This window comes from Leishmania braziliensis, chromosome 18 (genome assembly GCF_000002845.2).
Source record: "Leishmania braziliensis MHOM/BR/75/M2904 complete genome, chromosome 18".
Lineage (NCBI taxonomy): Eukaryota > Euglenozoa > Kinetoplastea > Trypanosomatida > Trypanosomatidae > Leishmania > Leishmania braziliensis.
The window spans coordinates 598697-608020 of NC_009310.2; the positions used below are offsets into that span (position 1 = coordinate 598697).

The following is a 9324-nucleotide window of genomic DNA, read 5'->3' on the forward strand; positions in this document are numbered from 1 at the left end:
CGCCGTTCAGCCCATTGCAATGCCACCGCACACGGCGCGGGGGCAGGCCCAGCGCGACGCTCGGCATCACCACCGCGCCGCAGCGGCAGGGCGGCTGTAGCCGGATGCATGCACGTGCTGGATCGTCGATGCCGGGCTCGTGGTGAGCTGGCACTGCCGTGGTCATGACCGTGCGTCACTGTGGCGCCGCGCCCGCCCAGACCCCTCTCCCCTGCCGACGCCGCGAGCCCACCGCCGCGACCAAGCGCAGGCTGCAGGGCTTTACCCCCCCCCCCCCTGCAGAGAGCGGGCACCGGGCCCCTGAGACACCGCGGTGAGTTGGCCAGCATCATGCGTGAATAGGGCGCTGTGCAATGATCAGGAAAATCATAGTGAGCGTGGAGGAATAGTGAGAGCTTTTTGTGCGCCGGCGCTGCTCAGTGTTCTTGGCTTCTCTCTCTAGAGGCCCACAAATGGGTCTCTCCTCTCATCGATGACCGCCGAGAGAAGCTCAGCAGACGAAATTTGTGGCCTAACTCTCTGACTCTTCTCAGCGCGCCGTTGAGGGCGATTACTCTCTTTCCATCCCCGACTGGGCTCTCATCTCGCTTTGCTTCACTTTCTGCCTCTTACCTAACACACACCCACACACACGAGGCCACACTAAATACACAAGCATTCATTAAACGCAGGTATACCGATCAGCAACGCCAGCACCACCTGGAGACGGCCAGGCGAAGAGCTCGGAGAACCGTACACAGTTGTTAGTGATGAAAGCGTGCTACATCGAAGCTACGTCCACCAACAGAGGTATATAGGTACGCTCACGCACAGGCGCACCGATCCTGAGGAGACGAGAAGGGGCGACGCACTCGTTCAGCTCTTCGTTGGCACCCCTTCGCCCTCCCTCCCTTCGCTCCTCTTTTTCTTTTTAAGTTTTATCACTCGGAGACAGACTCCTCACGCGTGTCACGTCTGTTGCCCTTTTTTCACTCACTACATAAGCGCAGGTGTCCGTGACGCGCCCATATATAGACAGTCAAACGCACACACTCCACGGAAGAGGCACGCGGACAGCGACGCAACTAGCAAAGACCAGTTGAGCTTTCCCCCCCTCTTTCCTTGGCCATGCCGGAGACGGAAGAGGAGCGCCGGCGGAGGAAGGAGAGGAAAAGGCAGGATATGGCCCGTAAGGCTGCCGAGGCAGAGAGGCAAGGGGCGTCGACTTCGGTAGAGGCGCCTCCGCTATCGAAGACTCCCTCACAAATGGCGGCCACGGCGAGCACCGCCATCAGCAACGCCGCCCCCACAGCCCCCTCCGGCGATACGCAGGTTGCACGGAGCGAAACCGAAGAGGAACGGCGGATCAGGAAGGAAAAAAAGCGTGCGCAACGCGAGGCCCAGAAGCCGCAAGCGACGGCGGCAGCAGCCACAGCTGCCTCTGCACCTCCTATTACCGAGGCAACCTCTCCCAAAGCGAAACCGTCGAAGGAAGAGCGCCACGCAGCCAGAGAGAAGGATCGCCGTAGAAAGGATAACGCGGGCGGCGATGGTAACGGAAAGCCGATTGTCAAGGTCAGCCCTGCCAACGATGAGGACGCGGCACTGCTGCACGCGATAGAAGCGGAGAACGAAGCTGTCGTTGCACAGAGCGTCACGAGCAGCCGCAGTTTTGCCGTCGCCGAGCTCAAGCAGGCGATGGAAGAAAAGGAGCGGAAACGGCTCGAGTCAGTCGAGGGGCGGGCGCTGCGAAAGCGCGCGGAGCGGGAAGAGCGCCGCCGCCTCCGCCACGCCGTCGCCGCCGCCGCCGCCGCCGACACCGCAGAGGGAAAGACCTGCGGCGATGAGGACGGCGCGTCGGCGACCGGTGCTGCTGGCCGGGTGGGACCGAGCCCGGTGACCGCGTTCGATCCGAGTGAGCTGCAGCGGCAGGCTTATCGTGCGCAGTTCCAGAAGGATCTGGCACGTGCCACGGCGCTGCGCCGCCTGGTCGACTTTGACAGCAGCGGCGGTGTTGTGTTGGACCTTGCACCGCAGAGTGCCTACGATCTGTACATACGGGACTTTGGCCAAGGCGGGCGCGAGCAGGTTGGTGTGCAGGCGCCGCCTGAGGAGGAGCGACTGGATGCTAGCACCCAGGCAGAGCGGGGCAAACTGCGGGTACGTGGGACACAGGCTCCGGATGATCTCGGTCTCTGCCCAGAAGAAGAGGCAGAGCGGCAATTCTTTCAGCTGCGGCGCAAGGCGATGCTGCGCAGCGGAAAGGACGGAGGTGGCGCCGTGGCTGCAGGCGACGGTGAAGACGAGGCGGGTGGCGAGGAGGGTGGGGAGGTGGCTGACAAGCCGGCTGCAGGTGGTGTTGGTAAAAAGACTCGCTTGGTGGACGCGGCACTGCTGGAGCGCTTCCTCACCAGCACACTTCCGGTGATGATTGCGGTGCTCGACGAGAACAGCACTACGCCATCAGGTGCTGCGGTGGCTGCAGCTGCCGCGTCAGTAGAGGGTTCGAAGCCGAAGGCCTCGACAGCGTTCTCATCCTCGTATACCACCTTCTGCTGGCGTGGCACGCGCAACCGTCCAGTGGTGCAGGTGCTGGTGAACCCCTCCAACCCCCGTCAGCTCATTGCCCTACACGGAGCCATTGATGAAACTGGGCCGTCTCCGAGGCTCGACACATTCCTTTCTGTGCTGCTGTTGTGGAGTGTACATGACGCTGCCACGCCGGAGCGGGTGCTCGTCTCCTGCTCTGCTGTCACGTGCATCTGCGCTAGCCCCTCACGCCCCCACCTCCTCTACGGCGGCACTGCTGAGGGAAGCGTGTGCGCCTGGAACCTTCTCGAGCCAGACCGCCTGCACCTCTCCGCCGGCCGCTACGAGCGAGTTGTCTTTCACCTGCCCTCCTACAACACGGGCTGGCAGGTGGGCGGTCACGTCGCTCCAGTGCGACAGGTTTGCGTTGCAGGGTACAACACCACTGCACCCGCCACCCGAAAGGAGGGGCAGTACGAGCAGCTTGTCTCGATGGACGACACCGGTGCTATGTGCTACTGGGCACTGACGGAGAAGCGCGACCCATTGGAGATGAACAGCGGCGGCCCCGGCGCTGCTGCTGCGGCCAGCCTCAGTCTGCACGACAGTGATTACGGTCTACACCCTGGCAGCGGTGTGAGCCTGCACCTCTCCAAGGACTCAACAGTGGCGACTGCCGCCGCCAGCGCTGAGGTGCAGCAACAAGACGAGGATGGTGACACAGCGGTGACCTACAGTGCCAGCGTTGTGGGTGGTTTCGATTTCTTGCCTTCTGATGGTTCCCAATGCATCCTGACCGCCCCGCACGGCGTTGTTCGGTGCAGCCGCATTGGCGGAATCGCGTCGCCGTCGCTGTACGGCCCCTCCTGCAGCACCAGCCACCTGCCGTACGCTTTGGCGTCAAGAGAGCACTTCAACTGCGTGAAGGCGGTTGCCGTGCCGTGTTGTCTGCAGTACAGCGTTTTGGACCCACGGTGGTTTGTGGTGGGCTACGAGGACGGCACCGTACGACTCTACCTTCACCACAAGGCAGCGCCGCAGGTGACGGTGGAGGTGGGCAACACTCCTATTGTCGCCGTCCGCTGCAGTGGCGCGATACCGTGGGTGATATGGGCACTGGACGAGAGCGGCGAGTTGCACCTGATCGATTTCGCCTACCACCGCCGGCAGACACCGCGTCTCTCGCACACGCTGACGCAGCCGGACACCGGCTTGTGTACCTGCATCGACCTGTCATCCAAGAGCGAGAAGGCAGATCAGCACTTCCTCGTGGCGGGGTTTGAGAAGGGTATGGTGCAGGTGCACTCCGTTGATGTGGAGAAGCTGCGGGTGGCTCATTCGGAGCGCGACGAGCAATGGATCTGAGGTGCACTGGACGGCGGGAAATGTAGGCAGTGTTTGGTAGGTGTTGGGCTGTTGGATCATGATGACGCTCGCTTTTCTTGTTGCTTCAACTTGATGTACGCTAGGGAGATGGGGCGGCGGCCACCGTGGATGGTGGGGCTCTCTGAGGACTGTGTGCGCGCGTACGCAAGTATAGTGTGATTGGCCGGCGCGCTTTCCTTCCTTCCACTTCCCCCGCTCACGTTTCCTCTCACTTTTGCTTTGTTATTTTTACCAGGGGCCCTTTTGGCCATCGCTGTCACGGCCGATCAGCGACGGCATCACTTCCCCCGACGGCGCAAAGTAGAAGCAAACGAAACAGAAAATGAGTGGGTCACCGAGGTGGCTTGATGAGATGGGCAGGGGAGAGCGGCGGCGCTTCGGTAGGAGGTAGGGGAAGGGATATCCTTTGCCATGCTGCGCTTCACACTTGCGAATCCTTCACCGCTGCGCTGTACTTTACCTTGCTTATCCCTCGGCTTCTCTCCCATGCACTACACGCGTGCGTGTGCATGCATTCACATGTCCGAGTCCCAGCAGGTTTAGTGGATTACGTAGGTGTAAGAAAAAGGTGCAGCCGCGTCTGCCCCTTTGCTCTACCGGCTTTGCTCTGTCGAATAGCTCGCATGCCTCTCTCCCTCTCTTCTTCGTATCTACATCGGCTCTCTCTTTCTTCCGCCCTCTCTTCGTACGCGGTCTTGCACCCGAGCGGCTGCTCTTCTCGCAGAGAAGGGCGATGCTTTGTCTTCGTCGCTGCGGCGCTTTCATCAAGCGTACGCATGTGAAACTTTCATGCGGTACGCAGGGCGACGTGCGTGCGCTGTTGCACGGAAGCTACCCGTCGTGCGTCGCTCGACACGTCTCCACTGCTGCTGCTGCTGCTGCCGGTGGTAATGCGGTCAGCGGCGCCGGTGATGACCGCCCAGCGTGTTCCCCATCGTCAGCCGCGGCAGGTGCTTCAGAGATACCCAAGAAGTTTATCTACGCACCACGACTCCGCTACACAGCCCCATGGCGCAGCAAGTCGATCACAGACTTCCTCGTCTGCCAGAACGGAGTAGCCCTATCGATCGCCCACACGTACCACAACCCATACACCGATATCACCGTCACCCTCATCCCACTCCGACATTTTGCCCACCCCGAATTCTTCAAGCAGGTAGACGACTTATGCTGCCAACACGAGTCGGTGCTGGTGGAGGGCCGCACCCCTCTCAGTGGTGCTCCCTACTCCACAATGGTACCACCACGGGAGCGGCTCAAGTGCACGCGGCCTGTCGAGCACGAGGACGACGAGGGCTGGGAGCCACGCGAGGTCGAGAGCTTCTTTCAGCCCTTTTCATGGGGCGTCATGGACTCGCCAAGCCACACAGTGTTGCACGCAGCGGATAAGTACGACTACGAGAAGCTGCCGTGGTGGTGCTCTGTGCGCTTCAACACACCTGTGCTCGGCAGTCTTGCTCGCGAGCAGCACTGCCTTAACATGATCTACCCTCTCCGTGAGAATATGTATAAGTCCTTTGCCATCCCCTGGGGGGCCGCCCACATGCCAGTATTTCACGAGATGCTGCTCGACAACGGGTTTGAGACTGTGGGGATGTGTTCTCTTCTCATGCTGAACCGCGTTGACGGCATGATCAGCGAGGGTGAGTTCAGCAAGATGGAGCGTTGGCAGCGCCAGCGCGCTTGTCGTGTGTGGTACCTGTACGGTCTCGGCCTCGTTTTGCTGTGGTGGCTCGCCTACGCGCACCTCACTGTCGAGTACCGCAGCGGACCACGGGAGATGTGAGCACTGCGGCGTTATTTTATTTCCTTCTGCTGTGTTGCGCTGGCGCGCCACAGGGCCCCAAACCTCATCAGCTCCTCCCCGTCCCCTCAAGGAAAAACACCGTTGTAGCAGGAGAAGGGCAAGGGAACGCCCAGGTAGGGGTGTGCCCACTCCCCTCGTTGGACGCTGCCTTTTCTCTCCCCCCTTTAGCTTGAAGGGGGAGGTGGTTGGGTGGGGGGGGGGGCTCGGAAGGGACGCACGAGTGAAGGACGTCGCGTCTGTTTACGCGCAGACACACCGACGCTTCGATTGTACTCCTCCTCTCTCCCCTCGACTGTTGACTTTGCCAACCGCCTTCTGCCGTTCACGAACGGGGGTGGGGAAGTGACTTTCCGCCTTAATGGTATCACCTTTCGACAAGGACGTCGCGTGGAAGGCGAGGAGGCATGCGTGAGTGCGCATGTAGCACATCACTCCCATTCTTCAATGTACTTTCACTGCTCTCTTTGGCAGTTTTCCCCCATTCCTCGCAGCTGGCGTGAAGGTGTGAAGGTAACGTACAGCTATGAGGGGAATGAAGCCGGCGGGAACTCTCCGCCGAAGCTGTTGCGTCTCCTTCACCCCCTCAAGACTCTTTCTCATGTGTACCTCGTCCTCTTCACATGCATTTTCTTCTCCGCCCTTCCTATTTTTGGTGTGTGCCCACGTACATCATCCGCAACGCCATCACCTACGTCCCCTCCACCACCACGTACGCGCACTCGTTCCCGCCTCTGCTGTGCATGAGCAGATTGCCAACCCGGGCGTGAGCGTCGTTCTCTTTTTTCCCACTGGCGGGCATCTTGCTGATTTGTTGGTTGTGCACATGGGCGCCTCCTCCCCCACATCGCGAATCACCGGAAATCAGAAAGGAGAAAACCGTCGATTGTGCTGTCCCACTCCTGTCCCCTCTTCACCTCTCAACATGGACACAAGCGCTCGAACATGACCGATAGAACAACTCCCTTCCCCAATCCCCCAGTGAGGCGACGGGATTTCGGTGCAATTCATACCCGAGGCCACTTCCTTGACCCGTTCTCCTCGCTCCCTTTCTTTATCTTGTGCGTCTCGCTCTCTCTCTCTCTCCCAGTGCCATCTATCCCAGTACTGCAGCTCCACCGTCTCTCTGTTCTTCACCCAGGCCTGTTTCTCTCCTACCTGCGCACTTACACACCCGCGAGTGTCTTCCCAATCCCTCTCCCCCTCATGTCGGCGTCGTTGTCTGCAGTTTTCTGTAAGCCGCTGAGCAAACTGACGCGCCAGCACCTCGCAGCAGTCGTTTTCTTGTTCGTCTTCTCCTCTTCCCTTGCCAGAGTTGCTCTTTGATGTTCTGAACAACAACGTTGCCGTAGTCGTTGTCGTGACTCTTTCCCACCCCTTTTGTGCGCCCTTTCTTCTCTTCTTCCACCAGCTGCGACGCCAGAGCTCACGTGAATATATTTACACAGACGTACACGCAGGCATCTTCGTTGCCGCGTGGCTGCCAGGTGCGACTCGCCCAAATCATAAAGGGCTGTGATGGGTGGCACACCGACACCCCCCCCCCTCCCCCCGTCATCGCTTTCTCTCTTTCTCCGCTTTGTGCAAGGCAACCACATTGCACTACACCATTTTCCATACACGCCTATACGCTCTTCCTGCCCTACCCCCCTTTTGTTTCTTCTTGCTTTCATCTGTGCAGCTTCACTGCCTACCACCGTCCTCAATCCTCACCCCTCTCTTTCCCGCCCCTTGCGCCTGATGATCCTCGTACTCGCGTGCTTCTCTCTCTCTGTCTCCTTCGGTGCCTTCGTACGTCGCTCCCCCTCCTGCTGTTATTACTTTTCGTCATCATGAGCGGTTACTTTGTCTGGCGGTATCGGCAAAGGGAAAATAATTTTTCCACTCAACGCGTCCATCCCCTGCGGCAGAGCATGAGCCCACCCCCACTCGACACCCCCGGCCCCGCTGCGGGCCCACCGCGTGGCGCGGAGCAGCGCTAGACACGCCTTGCAGCAAGGCGCCAACCCAGCCATCGGCGCACGCCCCTGCCTCGAGCTCTGCCCACCCACCCACCACGCGGCTCGCCTCGCCGCCGCCCCCATATTGTGCCGGCCGCCACCTGGTGCATCCCTCGGGGTGGCTCAGGGCTCCCCACACCAGCAGGCAGCAGGGGGTCGGGCGAGACGCGTTCGAGCCACGCTGGCGCCTCGCCCATCACACGAATGGCACAGGCGTGCCCGCTGTCGCATGCCGCCCCGCCATCCAGGGGCCTGGCCGCCGACATCCGTAGCGAGACATCGCTCGGACCTCTCCCCTACGTCGTGGGGGCATGGCCCTGTCAGCACCAGAGGCGGCTCGGCGTTGGCAGGGATGCGGGGGAGGGGCTGCTTGGCACCCCGCACAGAGTCGCCCCACCCGCCACACAGACGAACACGCACCCCCTGTTGCGCGTTTGCCCCTCACCTGCTTGCTTTCCGCTGGCATGGCACCGTCGCGGCGTGTGTGTGTCTGCGCTGCCGAATGGAGGGCAGGGGCTGGGTGACGTGATGTGCTCGCCAACGACGTGGCTCGGCCGCTTGCTCTCTCGCACCTCCACCCACTGTCGTCCAGCATCGTTGCCTGCACTGCACTCCTCTCTGTCCTTTCTCTCTCGCTCTCTTTCCTGTTTCGATGTCGACACACACGCCGTCCCCTCTCCCCACGCTCCTACTCCCGCCTGCACTCATCACACCCTACGGCGCTAGCTCTCCTCAGTCCTCCCGCCACTCACAGCACGCACCTCTCCATATTTATACACCCCCACACTCCCAAACCACCCCTTCAAAGATGTTCGCTAACTCCAGCGCTGCTGCCGTTACGGCCGCCTCGAACTCGCCGCAGAGGTCTCCCCGCCCGTCTCCGAAGAAGGCTGCGGTAAAGAAGGCTGCGGCCAAGAAGGCTGCGGCCAAGAAGGCTGCACCGAAGAAGGCTGCACCGAAGAGGGCTGCACCGAAGAGGGCTGCACCGAAGAAGGCTGCACCGAAGAAGGCTGCGGCAAAGAGGGCTGCGAAGAAGTCTGCACCGAAGAAGGCCGTGAAGAAGGCTGTGAAGGCCGTGAAGAAGGCTGTGAAGGCGGCGAAGAAGGCTGTGAAGAAGGCGGCGAAGAAGGCGGCGAAGAAGTAAGTCGCACCTTGACGCTGGTTTGTCGCTGACTGTACGCTCTTCCGAAGCACATGTGCCCCCCCTCTCCTACCGGCACATCATAGATCCCTTTCTTTCTCTCTTTTACGATTTTCTCTTTTCCGTCTTTCTCTTCTTCAACTCCATTTTTTTACTTTTTTTTTTCGCTTCTCCAGTCATGCTTTGTCTCACCTTCTGCGTCTACGTCTTCCCCAGTGCGTGTGACTGACTCGTCAGTGGAGAACTTGGGTATCTGCTGGTGGTGTATTTACCTGTACCCTCTTTGATGTGCTGTGGGAATGCCCTGTAGACCGTGAGGTGTTGGGGGGTGGAGGCTTGACAAAAATGAGGAAACCCTGCCAAACTCAAAGCGAAGAAAAGTGCTGCAGCCCAAGCACGAAAAAAAAAAGATGGGGATGAAAAAACCGGGGAAGATTGCTTGATGGGAACGCACACGCCAACCCCCAACCGGGAGGGGGAAGGAG

General features: G+C 60.3%; 3 protein-coding genes across 3 annotated transcripts; all 3 read left to right on the forward strand.

Moving 5' to 3' along the window:
* Positions 1-1245: 1245 nt before the first annotated feature.
* LBRM_18_1490 (conserved hypothetical protein) lies at positions 1246-3873 on the forward strand (the record flags this gene model as incomplete). The annotated part of the gene is made up of 1 exon (XM_001564021.2): positions 1246-3873. One exon carries the CDS (start codon positions 1246-1248, stop codon positions 3871-3873), a length of 2628 nt encoding a protein of 875 aa, XP_001564071.1.
* Positions 3874-4627: 754 nt separating this feature from the next.
* On the forward strand, positions 4628-5680 carry LBRM_18_1500 (conserved hypothetical protein; the record flags this gene model as incomplete). The annotated part of the gene is made up of 1 exon (XM_001564022.1): positions 4628-5680. The coding sequence occupies one exon, from the start codon at positions 4628-4630 to the stop codon at positions 5678-5680; it is 1053 nt and encodes a 350-aa protein (XP_001564072.1).
* Positions 5681-8350: 2670 nt separating this feature from the next.
* LBRM_18_1510 (histone H1) lies at positions 8351-8842 on the forward strand (the record flags this gene model as incomplete). The annotated part of the gene is made up of 1 exon (XM_001564023.1): positions 8351-8842. One exon carries the CDS (start codon positions 8351-8353, stop codon positions 8840-8842), a length of 492 nt encoding a protein of 163 aa, XP_001564073.1.
* Positions 8843-9324: the final 482 nt, after the last annotated feature.